A 19,436-nucleotide genomic window follows, 5' to 3' on the forward strand; every position below is an offset into this window, starting at 1 on the left:
AGAATATATATTAATATTTCATCATATTTTTTGCATAGTTTATTGTGGCTACTTAGGTTCCCATCTCCCTCCAGGGCAAAGACAATATTCTGATAATATTTGAACCCTCACTAGCCAGGATAGTAACAGAGAGACTACTTTCCTGTACATTGAATGGATAGAGGGAGGCAGGGATGGAGAATACGAGGGAAGGAGGGATAGGCAAATGAATGACTAACAACATCATCACAACACCAGGAAACCAGGAGATAACACTATGATGGCACAGTTCCAACGTCATGTATATACCTGGGTTCAGGCACTTGACGTGGTATACGAAATCTTCAGCATAGGTCGACAAAGATCAGAATTAGGAAAATGAACCTAAAGTTAAAGGGAAGACGAACTGGAAATATTTCCAGTGAGCAAGGTGGAAATATTTCTACTAACTCTGCAAGTAAACAAAGGAAACAAAAGATCAAAGGGAGTGCCAGGAAGCTGCAGCAGGAGAGATTTCAGAGAGAGAGGCAGCAGGTAGTCAGGGAGAGGCACCAACTTGGAAGTGAGCCCTCAGCTCAAGTTCTGATGCCACCACCAACTCTGTGTCCTTGGACACCTTGCAACCTCTGAGAGTTTCAGTTTCCTGGCTGTGAGGACTAAATAACATAGCACGGAATGGTATATGGTATATGGTATACAGTAATCACTTAGTAAGTACTAAGCCCCTCTGCCCCCTGCAGAACACCTTGCCTAAGTCTCAGAGTTTGTAAAATTGACCACAGGAATTGAGGTGGTAGAAGAATCTCCTTCCCTGAAGACCTTAGGAAATCGTTTCAAAGAATCCCAGACAACTAGAGCAATTTGTTCATTCTGTCAAAGATTACCTATGGCCCTGGAATGGAACAAGAAATAAGACACAATTCTAGCACCAAAGGAACATATGGTCTAATGAGGTTAGAGCCCAGAGGGGAGGCTGGGATACTGCAAATGGTGCTTTATCCCAAGAGCAATGAAGAACCACTGAAGAGTTTCAAGGGGCATTGCATAAGCAGAATCTCCTTTTAAATAACAGCGCTAGAAGCATCATAGAATAACTGTTGGACTGAAGCAAGAAGATGAGTTAGGTGGGTATGGCAGTAGCATGTATGTAACAGCAGAGGCCTGAACAAAGGAAGTGGCAAGAGGATTGAGGGAGGAGCAAATTCCTCTCAGGTAGGTACCTGCTTGGGGAGGTATAAGTCCCTTACTTAAGACCTAGCCTCAAGGACAAAAGCCTTAAAAATTTTACTCCCAAAGAGAAAGTTCTTCTCAAAGGCAATTCTGAGAAGAGACGTGTTGACATCCCAGTGAGAGCCCAGCTTATTAACATAGAAATCCCCTGGCATATCCAGAAAGGGAAACTTAAGCTCAGAGCTTTGCATAAGAAGCCAAAGATGCTGAAGTTTCATTTGGAGGCTATTCAGAAGCCAGCGCCTCAGGGAAGCATCATCAAAGTTGTCAAAGCTGAGCTGTGACTCCTGAGCAGTTCTGTTGCCACTGATTAAACCATCCTTTCTGCCCTGAACAATGGGCAGAATACACCATGAAATGCCCTACAAACTGCATAAGACAGTCCTCAAGGCCAAGTCATTGACAGAGATGCAAAGAGAGCTCAGAGCACTTAAGACAATAATCCCAGGACTGACAGTGATCACCAGGGCTGCAGGGCAAGTTGTTTCCTCTAAGGACACAGTCCCCTCCATTTGTGAAGCATCTGGCTAACTGATCTCTCAAAGCACTTTCCTGCAGTACTTCCCCTGTTTTTTCTGCCCAAGAAGAGGGATGTTGGGAAAAAAATAAGACTTTCATTGGATTTGCAATTTATTCAAGAATACACACACACACACATACACACACACACACCCTTCTTAGGACTTGCTAGCTCTTCACTAGAGAAGGGAAATGATTGCTCTGAGAATTAGAATATGAAAATTTCTCACTTGGATTTTCATTAATATTTTATCCCGTGAGCTGTACCAGCTTCCCTGGAGGACAGGCTATGCATGCATATGTGTGTGCATGGGAGGATATGTATATTGAGGAAGCAGGTAAATCTAGGTGGAAACAGATTGGTGGAATGAAGAATACAAAGGTTTGGTAGTTTGACATACAATGATTCAAATTCTAGGTATATTCTATCCTAACTATGGAAACAAGAGAAGTGCTTAGACATTTTTGCCTCAGTTTCCTCAGCTAAAATATTGGCAATAATGTCTACCTTTTAGGAATACCATGGATTCAAATTTGATAAACACATAAAATGCCTGGCACACAGTAAGCCCATGTATGTTAGGCCCTCTCCTTACACAGAAATACTAAGAGACTGGCTTGTTTGGACTTGTCAGGTGTGCAAAGGTCAGCCGCAAGACCTCAAGCAGAGGCAGGTGGCTCCAGGGAAAGGTGGAACAGGAACATAAAGATTGAGAAGATGTCAGGAATAAGGGACCTTGCAGACTGTTTCAGCCTCCCTCCAAGTTTAATTGACAGGGAAACAGGGCAAATACTGTTTCTGAGCCTTAGTCGGAGACATTTATTACCACTGGTAGATATCCCATTCCTAAAGCACTCAACACCCTTACAAGGGTGGAAACTGATGTCTCCATTTTACGGATGAAGAAACTGCTGAGGGTGAGTGACTTGCCTAAGACAGCCAGTAAAGGCACCATTGGGATTAAACTACTTTTGATCCCACAGGACATACTTTTCCCTTCTGTTCCTCTGGTCCCCATCACACTATGTATTGTAGAATATTTGATGGTTCACCTGGGACTTTCCCACCCAGTATCTCACTGAGGAACTGTACGTGGCACAAGGTAGAGCTCAATATATATTTGTTGACATAATAAGTTGATGTTGATTCTTAGGAAATAGACTGAAAGTTACTGGGGAGACTAAGGTTCCGAGGGATTGAGCAACCTGCTCTAGATCACCCAGCAATTCAGATATGGAACAAGACCTGGCACGTATGTCTTCTACAACAGGAGTTCCCAACCCCTGGACCATAGACCGGTACCAGTCCATGGCCTGTTAGGAACTGGGCCACGCAGCAGGAGGTGAGCATCGGGAAAGTGAGCATTACCACCTGAGCTCAGCCTCCTGTCAGATCAGTGGCAGCATTAGATTCTGAGAGGAGCGCAAACCCAATTGTGAACTGTGCATGTGAGGGATCTAGGTTGTGTGCTCCTTTGAGAATCTAATGCCCAATGATCTGTCACTGTCTCCCATCACCCCCAAATGGGAACATCTAGTTGCAGGGAAAAAAACTCGGGGCTCCCACTGATTCTACGTTATGGTGAGTTGTATAATTATTTCATTATATATCACAATGTAATCATAATAGAAATAAAATGCACAATAGATGTAATGTGTTTGAATCATCCTGAAACCATCCCCACCCTGCCACCCCTGGTCTGTGGAAAAATTGTCTTCCACGAAACTGATCCTTGATACCAAAAAGGTTGGGGACTGCTGCTCTACAATGTCCTACTGAGGAAGAAATGCTGACTAGATTAGTGAAGGCAAGCTGCCTAGAAGAATGGAAGCCTCCACAGATCTTTTAATATAAAAATTCATCTCTTGTGCATGCTGAAGTACTTAGAAGTAAGGGTTCCTGATATCTGGAATTTACATATGATTCAAAAACAGAGATAGTGAAATGTTAACAATTTTTGGATCTAGGTGATGGGTATTTGTTCATCCTATGGTTCATCCAACTTTTACACAGATCAAAATTTTTCAAAATGAAAAGTTGGAGACAAATGCACCCCCAGCTTCTCTCCCTTTCTAAAAAGCCCTTGACACCACTCCCCAGTCCCCAGGAACCATGACTGATTTCACCTCCAGCACCTACTCAAACACTGTGAGTCCTCAAGTGGGGCCTCTGTTTCCGACCATGGTAGTCTCCGCCCCTCGCCATCCACACAGAAGGCCTTCCCACTGCCCCTGTCCCTCTGGCTGGCTCGGTACTGGCCGTTCTGGTCACACTGCAGGCCTGCTTCGTTCCTCTGACAGTCAGTGACACCTAGAACCAATAGATTGACACAGTCATCAATGATGGGCCTCTGGAATCCCCCCACTCCTACTCCCAGGCTCTCGGTCATTGACAAGGTGTCCAAGTCACACATCTAACTCAGACATTCCAGCTTAAAACTCTTCAGTGTCCCCACTGTTCTGATCGATAAGGCCCCTATAATTTGGCCACCACCCACCCTAAGTTCTGCACACACACCCCATGCTTCACAAACCACCTGCTTCATTCCATGCCCTGAACACACCAATCTAATCTCTCTGATACCATTTGCTCCAACACAGACTTTGTTCATCTGGGCCGTCTCCTGGCCCACAGCTCTCCCAGTCTTTGCTGTGCAAACTCTCCACCATTCACCTGTTTTCATCCCAATTCTCATTGTCTCAAGAAAGCCTTCCTGCTATGGTCTAAATGTATGGGTGCCACCTGCCAAAATTCACATGTGGAAACCCAGAGCCCAGTGCGACGGTATTATCAGGTGATGCCTTTGGGAGATGACTAGATCATGAGAGTGGAACACTCATGATTGAGATTTGTACCCTTTAAAAGAGGCCCAAGGGGGCTCATTTGTTCCTTCCAGCATGTGAGGACACAGTGAGAAGGTGCCATCTGTGATACCTTTATCAGACACCAAATCTGTTGACACCTTGATCTTGGACTTTCCCGCCTCCAGAACTGTGAGAAATAAATTTCTGCTGTTCGTAAGTCACCCAATTTATGGTATTTTCTTACAGCAGCCCAAATGGACTAAGACATCTCTGGATGTCCCAGCTCAGTCAGGCCCATATGTTACATGCTATCACAGGGACCCACCCTCTCCTTCACAGCAGGGCACACTGTTACAATTCTCATTTATCTGTGTGAATGAACAATTGATGGCTGCCTGCCTCCCACTCATTAGACATTCCAGAAAGGCAGAGACCAGGTATGGTTTTGCTCACCATTGTATCCAAATGCCTTGCTCAATGTCTGACCCACAAAACAAGCTTCCTCCTAAAATCAATAAATGCTAGCCAGATCCATGGATGAATACCTCTATATCCACGTTCAAGCTGTTTCTTCTTCCTAGACGGCCTTTCCCCACCGGGCCCCCTAGCTAATCTCCCCTTGTCTTTCAAGACCTCTCACAAGCTGCTGTAAGAGTAACTAACACGTACCTCCATTATACTACTCATTACATCACATGGATATGCTTACATGTTTCTTTTCCTTGCCAGACTCTAAACTCCTTGAGGACAGGGACTTTATCATTACTTGTTTTATTTAATATATACCTACTACACAGAAAGTGTAGTGGCAGAAAGCAGCTACTCAATAATTTTTGGATGAATGATATTAAAAGGGAATACCTTCATTTGGTTCTCCAGGTCCGGCAAGTAGGTGAAAGATAATATTTTACAGCAGCCCAGAGATGTCATAACATGTGAGTTTCTATATTTCCAGACTATTGGTTATGTGATTCACCATTGACTAATAACAGCTTTTTTGTGGGAGGTTACAAAGGCTATTTTAAAATAGAATACTTTGCATGCTATACATGAATTAATACATCAATAAACAAACAAGTAAATGAAGAGCTGCTTCTGCTGAAGAGTTATCAGCAGAACCTCAAACATGGTCCAGTGAACCAGCTAAGTTACAAAATGTAGGAGAAAAGTATGAGTAATATCAATAATAGAGATCTGAACTATATAGAGGAGTTGGCATTCTAAAAGCTAACCTAACACCAAAAGGAAATCAAAGAACTATTGTAATCTCCTGGCATTATGTAAAACTTGGCAGACTCTTCTGCCCTGTGCTTCTCTTCAGTACAATTCCATTTAAGAACACAGGCCTGGTAATTCAATGCAAGTCAATGAGTCATAGAGAAGTTTCTTAGGTATGAACAGATCCTTAGCACAGACTCCAACCTTGATCCTAGAGAACCATTCACTAAAATCTATTTCACTGCTCAGGGAAGGTGTTTGGGAGAATGGCAATGATTCAACACAGCCCTCTACTACTGCATGAAAATGCAGTCAATGCTCACCCCCAAAATGGGTGGGGAATAAATGCTTATTGTTTATGCTAAACGTTTTGATTTCACTTTGCTACAGACTGACTGTTTATGTCCTTCTCCTACCAAATTTATATATTGAAGCTCTAATCCCCAGTGTGACGGTGTTTCGAGGTGAGGCTTTTGGAAAGTAATTAGGTTTAGATGAGGCCATGAGGGTGCAGCCCCCATGATGTGGTTAATGCCGTTATTAGAAAGAGGAGAATAGGAGATTTTTCTCTCTCTTCCTCTGTGTATGTACCAAGCAAAGGCCATGTGAGAACACAAACAGGTAGAGAGCCTTCAACAAGAACCCAATCATATGGGCCCCCTGACCTCAGACTTCCAGCCTGTAGAACTGTGTGAAATAAATGTGTTGTTTAGGCAACCCAGTGTAGGGTAATTTGCAATAGCAGCCTAACCTAAGACACCCTTTATTACCACTCTGTGAGTGAGGTATCATTGACTCCATCTGATACATGAGGGAGCTGACATTCAGAAGAGGAAGGTGGCTTGGCCTAGGTCACAGTGCCAGTGGTGATCAAACCTGGTCTGGCTGGTGCAAGCCTCAACCTGCATCCTCTATTCCCTGACATTTCTGTCATATCCCCTCCGTAAACAAGGCTCAGCACACTACATTAATCTTCTTTTAAGAAAGTGCTTCTCAGGTATTTTGATAGCACTTCAAGTCATCTCAAACTACAAGTACTCAAGTCACTGTGCACAAACTGAGGGTGATGTCCAGATGTCAAGGACACTCTATTTTCCCAGTGAAGAGTTTATTCTCCAGGAAGAATGCCTGACTCCCAGCCCATAAAATTCCTTTTACTTTTATTTTATTGGAATGACCGTTCTATTACCACTGCTTTCCTGACCAGGAAACTGCCCTGAGCAAACAAAGTATCTTGATCTTTTCTGATGACTTGTTTAAAAATTCGAGAAATCATTTAGATTGTAAGCGCAACAGTTTCCCTCACATTGACGCAGTTTCAGACTAACAAGAAGAGATGCAAGTTATGGGTCTTTGCTAGGAAAAATAACCCAACAATACCCAGGGGACTATTAAGTAAATAGGTCGAGTGAAATCACGTGACATATGGGAAGGCCACACGTACATACAGTCCTGGCAAATTCATGCAACAGAAAAGGAAGATGAGCTACATAGCAGTAATGACTATAGGTGGAAAATATCTTCCATTTTTCAATCTGATAAGGTTGACTTACAAAAATCAGAAGTTTCAGAATCAGATAAAACCAAGATCAAAGACCAGTTACATCATCCATTAACTGAGCGACTTTGACTAAGTTTCTTTTCTTGGAGTCTTAGCTTTCTTATCTGTAAAAGTTGGGCTACTAATACTGGAAGAGGTATTGGGAGTATTGAATGAGGCAACACAGGTAAAGCCACCCAGAGCCTGGCAGTGGGTAAGTATTCAAAGACGGTGACCCCTTTGATTATTATGTTGTGTACCCAATAGTTCTCACAGGTGGGTAATTTTGCTCTCCCTGCCGTTTCCACCCAAGAGACATTTGGCAATGTCTGGAGACATGTTTGACTGTCACAATTTAGGGAGGGGTGCTATTGGCATCTGAGAGCTACTGATGCTACTAAATATCCTACCAGGCACAGGCCAACCCTGCACAAAGAATCATCTGTCCCAAAATGTCAATAGTGCAGAGACTGGGAAATTCTGTTGTGTTCCATTTCATTGCAGGTCTTCTCTTTCAAAGAAGCAACCCACAGAACTTACAGTGAGTCTGGCTGAAAGCTCCGGCAGAAATGGTCATTCTGCCCGCAGGACATGGGACACAGGCCAAGCTCCCCGCCTGTTCTTGGTAGAATCCGACTGGACAAGGAATGCATTCCTCATCTTGGGAATAGCTTCCTTCAGGACACTTAACTAGAAAAAAACAAACAGAGAAATGATGTTAAAAATCAAGACACATGCTCCACAGTTACAATCTCGGAACACACAGGGTACAGGAAATCCTCAAACCAGTTCAAGAGCTCATTCATTTAACAAACGTCCACTGAGAACCTACTGTGTGTCAGACTCTAAGAAGCAGGGAAGCAGCTGTGAAGAAGTCAAGCGAGCTTCCTGCTGTCCAGGAAGTGACATGCTAGTAGGAGATGAGAGGGTCAGACAGGGATTTCAAATATGGGTAAAATAAAGCGGGGGGTTGTTTTACTTTGTTTCTTGGTTCAGAGTTGTGTTCTTGAGAGTTTGCCAATAACTTCCAGAAGAAGTGAGCTTTTACCCAGTAAAAGGTGGAAGCTAAAATCCCGCCCACTGTTGGCAGCACTTAGTCTATTGCCCTGTTATACACATTAATACATCACTCCCATGGAAAGTCTGTATTTCATCCCCATTTCACAGTTGAGAAAGCTCAGCCTCAGACATCCATGCATGGCTTCCTAGTATGCTTTTCAGCAAAGGGCAGTGGGAAATTAAAATTATGGAATATGCCAAGCGCAGTGCAGATGTTTTAATGTGTTTTTCTCACAACCCTGTGAGGAAGTTATCATCTCCATATCAGACTAGAGAGAACTGAGGCTCAAGGTTAAAGCTGGCCAAGCAGTGAGGTGTCAGAGGTGAGATCTGAGCTCCATTCACTCATCTCCAAACCAAAGTCTTTGTTCCTTCCTCCAATCCAGCCACCTCCCTCTGGCAGAGAAGTCAGTACCACTGAGTGGGACGTGCTGAGATGGAGCCAATGTTGATTTAGCAACTATTATCTCTGGTCTGCGTGTGTAGCTGGCATTTCTGAGTAAATCGGAAACTCGAGCCACATCTTGGAAACTGAACAGTGTGTTTTTTGCTCTGCCCAGAGCAATTAATATCCTCCTTCCGAGAGTGGAGTTTCATTACTTCTATGAGTCAAGTTGGTGATGATTATCTCTAGCATTTCAACCCCAGAACCGTGGCCTTTTTTCAAGTGGCCTCCAAATTCACCGCTGAAGGAAAACAAAAGCCTTTCGGCCAGCCTACATTGCCCAGCCTCCAAAAGCCAAGGTGCGGGGAACTAGCAGAAATGAGAGAGCTGGGACTTAACTTCTGCTGCAAACCCCACAGGTCCCAAACTCTTGTCTGTGCTCAGGGAATGCACACGCTGTTTCCTCCCACTGGTTCTCTCCATCTCTGACGTCAAGTCTTTTCCACCCAAAAGAGCATGTTTCTAAGTCAGAATGAGACCATGGCTGCCTTATTGTCACCCTTCCCTCAGGAGAAGGGGCTCTCTTAAGACCATTGGGCCCACTGCCACCAAAAGGTGCTGACCATCAGTTAAATCCCTTGAAATCACTGGAAAATCCTTTAGCCTCAGACCCCTCCTTCATATTAAGCTGGTGCAAAAGTAATTGTGGTTTTTGCAATTAAAATAAATTGCAAAAACCATAATTACTTTTGCACCAGCCTAATAAAATAAGACAGTTATACCTATTTGAGTTTGAGAGTCTCACAAAGCTTTAGGGTCAAGCCACCCCTCCTGCGAACCCTTGTCCACAAACCCCCCAACAGTGACAGTCGCATTTCTGCTGAAGAAAAACATCTGTGAAGAACCGTAAAGGTCCTTCACCCCTTCAGAAGGTGGCTCAGCCCACACCTGGTCCTTTCACTCTCCAACTTAATATCCTTCCATGGTCCCATCTCCAGCCCACTCCCCTTGCTGTGCTCCAAGGCCTCTCCTGGCCTGTCCCTGTCTCTCTGGCCCCACCTCCTGTCACATTCCCCACGCACCCCATTCCCCAGCTGTACAAATTATGAGCACTGTTTCCAAAGAGTCTGCAACTTCTTGACTCCCTGCATTTATACTAATCTTTCGGGAATGTTCTTCCTCACTTTAGCACCCTCAGCACAGGTACACACACACACATACACACACACACACACACACACACGTGCACAAACATGCACTACCTTCTGTCTGCTCTTGCCTGAGCAACGATTCCTCCTCACCTTTCAAGACTTCCACCAGCATTTCCTACCCCAGCACACCTGCCCTGACCACCCTGGCTGGGATGTAACAGGCTTCTTCACAGGACGATCCAGCTGAATACTCACTGACCTCTCCCCAACCAGGCTGTGACTGCCTTGAGAGTGGAGCTTTGTTTTTTGCCTCTCCTTGAGTATGTAACATGGCATATAACATTTTGAAAGTTTGGATGAATGACAGGAAAGAAGAAAAAAAGGAAGTAAGGGAAGGAAGGAAGGAAGGAAGGAAGGAAGGAAGGAAGGAAGGAAGGAAGGAAGGAAGGAAGGAAGGAGAGAGGGAGGGAGGGAAGGAATGAAGCAACGAGGGAGGGAGGGAGGGAGGGAAGGAAGGAACGAAAGGAGAAAGGAAGGCAGGCAGGCAGGCATAATTGGTTCAGGAAAAAAAATCCATAGGGAACCAGCTCTATTAGAAGAAATTATAGTGAATGAGTGAAAGTTAATATCATCCAGAATGGAATATCAAAAAATATAGATAATTTATCAGTTATTCTCCTTCATAAACTAATCTGCTATGAAGGTTACCAGCAGGTAATTTCAAGGAGAAGCCATATAGCTGACTTGAGGCAAGAGGGTGAACTAAAGTGACTCCATCAGGGATCCAAACACAGTCTCTGCTCCCTGGCCATCGCCAATTCCCTGGATCAAGGCTACTGTGCCTACATGAGTCACGAGGGATGGACTTTCCTACCGGCCCTCTGAGTCACTGCCCTCTGAGGGGGCCATCCTATTGGCCCTCCCCCAGGATGATACAGAGAAATCTGCTTTATTGCCACAGGACAGTGCTCTGCCTTGTAACATCACAGCTGTGTTTTTGAGGGAAAAGTGCCAATAAGAATAGATACAAGAATGAGACGGTGTGATTTCACCAAGAACCTCCTTGTTGAGAAGGGAGATGTGTGAGGCAGAAGACAGAACAAAGAACTTGGAGGCAGACAAAGCTGGATTTAGATCTCAGCACCGCCAATTTTCACAACAAACCATTTGCCAAGAGTTTACTAAGTGCTGTGCTCTGCATTATTTCATGCGATCTAAACAGCAATAGGTATTACCCCATGCAATAGGTATTATTATCCCTATTTTTCAGAAGATGCCTAGTGAGAATAATGGACTTTCTCCAGGATCCACAATGAGAAAGTGTTGGAGTCAGGACTCGAACCCGAGTCCACCTGACTTCACAGAGCAGTTTCCTAATGCTGTGTAGCACTATAGGCCCCTCGGTTCCTCGTGCATAAGACAGAATTAGTAACACCTGAGTCTGGATAGTAAAATGCTAGTAAGGCCACACACATATCAAAAACTCAGTAAGGGACAGGTACTAGAACTGATGCTGAAGAAAATTCAGGGCTTTTGGTGCTGCTTCTGAGACTTCCATTCTGGATCTTTCCAACCCTTAGGAGTAAGGGGATGGGGCTGTGTGGTGTGATTGACAAGTCCTTTCGAGTCAGTTAAAGGCTGCAGCAGCTGGAAGATGAGTGTAGGTTTATCTAGAGCAGGACTGGCAAACCACAGCCCATGAGCCAAATTCGGCTCACCTTCTGTTTTGGTAAATAAAGTTTTATTGGAACACGGCCATACATTTCTCCCCACAATGGCTGAGTTGAGTCACTCAGACAGAGACGGTATGGCCCCCAATGCTTAAAACATCGCCATCTGGCCCTTTACAGGAAAGGTTTGCTGAGTCCTGTTCCAGTCCAAGCGTGTCCTGGGCAAGGTCTCCCATGCAGTCTCTTCCCTGCGCCCCATCCTGTGACTCCCACAGGGGCCCTAGGAAGCCCCGTGCCCTGATGCCAGTTGCTGATTCCCAGGCCCTACTCTTTCCCCTTCAGGCAAAGTTGAGCTGAGCGGTCCCTCCCATCTCCTTGTTGACAGGAACTGATAATTGAGCTCCCTAGAAGGAACCTTGGGACCAGGTTTCTAGGCCAACCCCTTTATTTTACCTGTGTGTTGTGGGGGATGGAAAGGAAGACACCCAGAGGGGATAGAACTTCCTTGAAGACACAGAGTCAACGCAGGTTCTCTGCTTTCCCTTTACCTCCATCTCTGTCTGCAGAGGGCACCCCTGAGGCCAAGAAGCCTCCTGGGGCTGCTTCCAGACCCCCGTGGTACATCACCTGGGGCAGCTATGAAAGCAGGCTCCTGCAGCTCCTGCTCCCAACACGCACACACACAACATACACATGTGCATGCACACACGTGTGCATACACAAATAGACATATCATACACATTCATACAGACAAAAACACAAACACACTCACACACATACATGTGTACATCACACACATATACACACACCATACACATACACATGCATGCACATGTATGTACATGTGCTCACACACATATACACGCATACACCAACACACTCACACACTCACACACACACCACACACACATGTTCACCCCTGCTAGTTCAGCATCAAGCATTGAAGCCAAGGGCTTTTCACGATAAATTCTGTCAACATGGAGGCAGGTGCTTTCTATGTGACTCTCCCTCTTCACAACCCTGTTTCACCCACCCTGAGGTGTCACCATCCACTCCTGCTTCTGTTTCTTGTCCCCTTGGTTTGGGCAGCTCTGACGGAATGGAAAGAAAGATCACAGGCTCTGGTCCCAGAGGACCTGGGCTTACTCACCCTCTATTAACCAGTTAAGTGAGCTAGAGTCCCTCCTCTGTGTCAGCCCCACTCCGGGCACGACAGATGCCCAATCTCATTTGATCTGAATCCCAGCTTCTTTGTCAAATGAGAAAAAGACCTGCCACCAGGGGTTACTGTGAGAGTTAAATGTTTGTGCAGGTGAATTTGAACTGCTGAATTCTCCATAAATGCTAGTGGGAAGTGGTTGTCTTTCTGTTTTCTGTGTTAGGATTTAGCTGCATCTTAAATCCAATGTGGAATTTACAATTTGGCATAGATTTCAGAAAAGGAAAGGCCATTTGACTTTTGCGTTGCGACCAATATAAATAATTGAAAAAAAAAATAACTGAGAAACATCTTCTCTTTCTCTAGCTCCATAAAAATGTCTTTCTATCTCACCCCACACAGGAGGAAGGCTTTTCATCAGGAGACCTTTGAATCTTCAGTGATAGACATGACAAAGGTCCCCCCAAAGATATCCATGTCCCAGTTCTCAGAGTCTGTGAATATGTTAGCTTACATGGCAAAGAGAAATTACCGGTGCAGATGGAATTAAGGTCACTAATTGGCTGACCTCAGAATAAGGTGAGTATCCTGAATCATGCAGCTGTGTGTAGTTCTAAGGTCCTTGGAGGTGAAAGAGAGTCAGAGGAGATGTGACCAAGGAAGAGGGGTCAGAAAGCAAAAGCATTGTTAGTTTGATGAGCAAGAAAGGAAGCCACCAGCCAAGATATGTGGACAACCTCAAGAAAGTGGAAAAGGTGAGGAAACAGATTTCCCCAGGGGCCTCCAGGAGGGGTACGGGCCCTGCCAACAGGTGGGTTTTAGCCCAGTGATGCCTGCATTGTAATTCAATCCTATAGAACTGTAAGACAATACATCTGTATTGTTTTCTGCCACAAAATTTTTGGTCATTTACTATGGCAGCAACAGGAAACTAATACAACTTCCATTAAAGGAATCTGCATCACATTCCCGTTAGGAATGGCCCCCAAACTACTTACAGGCAAGGCAAGAGCAACCCAAGTGAACCTCCATTAGGAACCACTTTCCCTGAGTTTTAAAGCCCTGGGCTGATGAATGCCCATCCATTAACTACATGGATAATTCTCAGCCCTGGATGTCCAGAGTAGCCTCTCTCCAGTGCTGAGGTGGCCTTTCCCAAAGCCTTACACGGCTCCACAGGAGACGTCCAGAGAGAGAGTGGACCTACCACATCCCAGTCCGTCCTGACTGGCCTCACTTGTCAAGACTTGGTAGAATCCTTCCAGGCACCCAAACCATGTCCTGGGAGAGGTGCCAAAGTGGTCCTCTTGGAGGAAGCGGATGGTGGTGTCTGCTGGGAATGTCTTGGAATCCAGATGAAGCTGGAAGGAGCCACTCTGGATCAGATCTGTGAAGCGCCCAAGGAGATCCTTGCCCACCAAGGCTCTCTCTGTAAGACACAGGATAAGGTAGAGGTCACCCCCACTGTTCTCTGCAAGGGCCAGGGAGGATCAAGGGGGCAGAGACACCTAGAATATCCAGGCTGAAATGAGACATAGGCATCATGTGGTGTCTCATTTTATAGAGGGAGGAACTGAGGCCCAGAGAAGGGGATGGACTGACTCAAGGTCACCCAGGGGTCAGAAGCACAAGTAGGGACTCCAACCCAGATCTCCCGGCTCCTGCCATTTCTGTGGCACCAATGCAACCTACATTGGCATAGGAGATCACGTCTTCAGTCACTAGTCTAAGGTGCAGCTACTCATCCGCCTCAACCCTTAACGAGGCACTGAACATCTCTGAGCCGCAGTTTTCCCATCTGAAAAATGGCTTGGGAATGGCTCTCTTTGCACTAGGTGAGGGTCCTAGAAGAGAATGCATGTGAAGTGGCCACTCAAAAAGAAAGCAAGGACTTGAAGAGGCAACTGGGCCTTCTGCCTCAGTGTTTAGCTAAACACTGAGAGGGCTCCAGCTGTGAAATGATAAGTAGTTCCTAGGAAGAAAGCAGGCGAACACCATGCCAGGAGCTGGGGCAGATCCCTGCACACAGCAAACATTCTGTCTGTAACAGGCTACTGTAGAGCCAGCCCATAGCCTCCAATCTCGCTACCTCAAGATTGAAACAAGCAATAAACATGTCATGCTTTAGCAGCTCCCAACATACCCATATTATCCAGGCTCCCTTTGGAGAAAGATAGAAGGGGGCCCCTAATTCACAATGCTGGGGCTCCCAGAGAATTCATAATGCTTCTGAATAATTATTTAGAGGATTATTATCCTGAGAACTAGTGAATGATAGAGATGCAGTCTCCTTCCTGGCAACATTTTCCAGAAGTTCTTCCTCATAGAACAGAAGGCAAACTCCAGCCAATCCCACCCCTGGATGTTTGGTCGCCGGATGGTGGAAGAGAAAATGGAGTTGCCTCCCATTCTCTTGCCATAAATGTACAGGCTCTTTCCTACCCTACCAGAAAGCTCAGAGCTGAACATGGCACATGCCCACAGTAGCTATCATAAAATCCATTCTTCTTCTCTCTCTCCTCTGTTGACTCATCCATATCATCACTGCCCTGTTTTAAATGGTATAAGTGGTCTGAAACGCTTTACAATTCAAAGTGGACGAGACATAAGTTAAAAATCAATAAAGACTCCCCCAGCCCACACTGCTGTCCCCTTCACACATTCTGTTTCACCTCTCTGCATGCAGAAAATCAAGAGAAGTATTAGAAGCTGTTCATGACACAGAACCAGGCTCTTTGTTGACATTATTTAACTCTAGTGAATGATTGGCAAGAACTCTATCGATTACTATATATTTTTAAATAATTGGCTCTCCCTATAATCTTCACAGGAAGACATCATGGGCTTCTTCACTAGCTCCATTTGGCAGAAGAGAAAACTGAGACTCAGAAAGGCTGCATGGCTTATTCTAGGTACCACCACATAAAAACATACCAATGTCATGTAAGTCAGGAAGAGAGGCCACTGGGATGTCCTCAAGCCGTGATTTCCATGTAACATTCACACCTAAATGCTCCCTGGTCAGACATCCCACCTGCACAGAGGAGTTGTCGCAGACAGGAATGGAAACCGGGGTGCCAAAAGTCTTCACCTACAAGAAAACAGACACTTTCAGCTCAAGAACACAGAGTAGAAAGCTAGTTTTGTTGGGTCCACACCAGGAACCAGAACTTGGCTTATGTTACTTCCTTCAATCCTTCTCCAACCCTACTTCAGGGGGTCAAGGAATGTGACCCCCTTTTCCACACCTGAGGAATCAAGATTCAGAGAAGTTAAATAACCTGCCCTGGTCACATGGTGTACAGAGGTATAAGTGGAGGAAGAGCAGGGCTCCATGCATCCAAAGACCAGTCTCCATATTTCACTGGTGAAACAACTTTAGCCAACTCTGCAAATGTCTTCACCATACATACATTCAGTGGGACACCTCTGAACCCCTATAGCATCCACCAGCTCCTCAATGTTGGTTACGCAGCCTGGTCTCTCCTCCCAGCCTAAGTGTGGCTGAGTTGTGCCCCTGAATGTCTGTGAGTGATGTACTACAGGCTGCTCAAGGTTGGGGAGAAAGATGGATGGTTGCGAGACCTGTTAGCCCAGTGACAGTGCCAGGCTTTGGTCCAGAGTTGAACACAAGCTTCATCTCTCCCTCTTCATATCAGCCTCTTTTAAAGGGTATCTTAGTGCATTTGGATGACTATAATGAAATACCACAGACTGGGTATCTACAACAGAACTTTATTTCTCATAGTTCTGGAGGTTGAGAAGTCCAAGATCAAGATGCCAGTCATATGTGGTGAAGGTTCTCTTCATAAATGTCTGTCTTCTCACTGTGTTCTCACATGGTGGAAGGGGCAAGGATCTCTCTGGGGTCTCTTTTATAAGGACACTAACCCCATTCATGAGGGCTGCACCCTCATGACCTAACACAAAATCCCTTAGTACTATCATGTTGGGGATTATGGTTTGGATATGAATTTCGGGGGGACACAAGAATTCAGAAGATGGCAAAAGGTAAATTCCAAGAAAGTTTATATAAAGCCCAAGGGGAAGTCAGTTTATCAAAACTTGGGTACCTAGAGAGTGAATGGAGGGTTCTAGAAGCAAAGTGAACTCTGTCACCAATGAGTAATTCAGAGTTGATGTGGCCCTGGCCCTCAGCCTTCATCACAAGAGGCCTCATCTACCTTCCTCAGAATGCAGACAGTGCCCTGAAAGCCAGCCCCGGGGCTCCAATGCATACGAAGCCTGAATGTCAGCATGCCATCCATCCCAACGGCCATGGCACCCAGACCTTACTACATGCCATACCCAGTGCCACACCCCTGGTGAAAGTGAAAACATGGATGTGGGGTGTTCATATGGTTGTCATTTAATGAGAGCCTGCTGTGTGCCAGGGGCTTATTCCCAGAAGTATTCTCAGAAGGCACTGTGGCACGATTTTTGAACATGTTTTATTCATCAGGCCCTGTGTGAAGTGTTTTAAACATATTAGCTAGTTTAATCTCCAAAACAAGTCTATGGAGTTGGGACTCTCATTACCCCACATTCCAGATGGAGAATTTGCCTCTGAGAGACTGAGAAACTGCCTAAGATCCCACAGCCAGTAGGTGGTACAGCCGGGATTCAAAACTCCACTAACAACCTCCTTAGCTCTCAACAGAGGGTAAAGAGAAAGAGCTTTGGATCTGTATGTTATCTCACTTAACCTGACCCTCCAAGGAGGGCTTTCCTAACCCCATTTCACAGATGATTGACTGAGACTTGCCAAGCCTGGGAAGGCCCAGGTCACACTAGTAGGAGTGCTAGAGCCAAGGTTTGGAGCCAGATCTATCTGACTTGAAAGTCTATGTATCATCTCCTCCTTCTGAAGAATACGACTCCCTTCTTAGAAGCCCTGACCTTAGAAGCTCTCTGTCTCATGGTCATACCCTGACACCTTGTTTAGGAAGCCATTAGGACTAGGTCCCTGCCCAACTTCCTCCTGACCTTATCTCTGTCTTCAGCATGGTCCTCAGCTCTCCAATCCCCTGAATTACAGAACATTTTACTCCTTTCTGCATGAGATTTAATTTCCTCGTGTTGAAAACACATGTCTTCAGTCATTCCCCGCATGCAAAACTTAGTCACCCTCAACACCTCCATCTTCCCATGACGCATCACCTACTACCCAGTCCTGTGGGGTCTGTGGTCCCAATATGTCAAGATTCCTGCTGCTTCTCATGTTCTGCACTGCCGCCTGGCCTCAGGCTTCAGTGAGGACCCCTGCTCCTACCTTGAACCCCTCAAAGTCTACCCTCTATACAGTAGCTGAAGAAACCTGGAAAACTCCAATCATCCTGTCACTTTCTCAACTTCAGTGATGTCCCATCACATGCAGAATAAAACTCACCATCCTAGCCACAGCCAACAAGGCCTTGAGCCATTTTCAACATGCACACCCCAATTTGCAGTTCCCTCTTTTGCTCTGCTCACCCATACTGGTTCCCTCAATTTTATGGCTCACACTAAGTATGTACCCATCACAGAAACTCTGACCTTACATTTCTTCTGCAGGGGTTCCTCTCCCCCTGAACTCACAGGCCCTCAGCCTTACCTCACTCCCGTTCCTTCCAATAGCACCTCTTGGAGGCCTCTCCCTGACCTTTCTGTGTAAAACCCCTCTCATCTCACCACCTTCCCTCTCAAGCAAGGCCCAGCCTGCCTTATTTCCCCTCTTAGCTGTTACCTTTACCTGACAGGTACTTGTTTAGTGCCATCTCCCCAAAGAACAAAGAGGTGATCTCATTCACTGCTGCATCCTGAAGACTCTGTTGTGAACCAAACTCTAGCTAGGCTCCTCTGAGCCCTCTTACTAGACCTCAGCCTTGAACTCAAAAGACTTGAACAAGCACTAACATTGTTTCTAACAGCTCAAGGCCAGACCCCTGGGAAGACCTTAGCCCCTCTTAAAGTGCCTGTCTAGAAAACTTAAGACTGCCAAGAGAATTCACTGTTAGTTCTAGTAAACACTTGAAGATAGGGCCCCTGTCTCCAGCCTCTGTGGGAGGCTGCAATAGTACCAGTTAGCAAACCCAGATGGGTTTTACATGGACTAACTCCCTTTCCTGCTTTTTTTTAATCTTTCGCTTTCCTGATGCTACTGAACCCCTGTTTACCACCCCCATTCCCTCATTCTCCTTTTAAAATGCCCAGTCACCTCTGCACAAACTGAGGTTGAGTTCAGTTCATGATGAACTCTTTTCTCCAGTTGCAATAATATATTCCTGATTAAAATCTGTCCTAACCACTTTAACTAGTATTGGCTTTATTTACCTTCAATTATCCTCAGTGCCTAAATATGTGCCTAGCCTGTAATAGGCACTCAAATATCTGTTAAATGTAGGAATGAGTGAATGAATGAATGAATGAATAAACGAATCAATGAATTTGGTCTACATAGACCGGGACTTATTAAGGGGTGAGAAATCTCGGACAACTAACTCACCTTATGTTTAGTTAATTCACTTGTAAATTGAAGGCTACTGATACCCACCAAGCAGGGTGCTGTGATGATTACAGGCAAAGAATGTAGAGCTTCTAGCATGGCACCACAAACACGGCACCCAATAATTAATAGGCATCACTGACACTGTTGTGAGTGTATTTCCTTGAATAAAAGGACAAAGTCTATTCATGCCTCTGTTTGTTTTAACATCAGTAATCTCTGTGTATTGTTTTGTAA

The 19,436-nt window shown here is 45.2% G+C and overlaps 1 protein-coding gene across 1 annotated transcript in view; it reads right to left on the reverse strand.

Annotated features, from left to right (window-relative positions):
* The window catches only part of TG (thyroglobulin), a 272,527-nt gene that overhangs the window by 210,847 nt on the left and 42,244 nt on the right, over positions 1-19,436 (reverse strand). The window contains 4 exon segments of the mRNA XM_010380291.2: positions 3,869-4,039; positions 7,832-7,981; positions 13,923-14,144; positions 15,650-15,806. Coding sequence (XP_010378593.2) covers positions 3,869-4,039; positions 7,832-7,981; positions 13,923-14,144; positions 15,650-15,806 — 700 coding nt within the window.

Source organism: Rhinopithecus roxellana, chromosome 9, assembly GCF_007565055.1.
Source record: "Rhinopithecus roxellana isolate Shanxi Qingling chromosome 9, ASM756505v1, whole genome shotgun sequence".
Lineage (NCBI taxonomy): Eukaryota > Metazoa > Chordata > Mammalia > Primates > Cercopithecidae > Rhinopithecus > Rhinopithecus roxellana.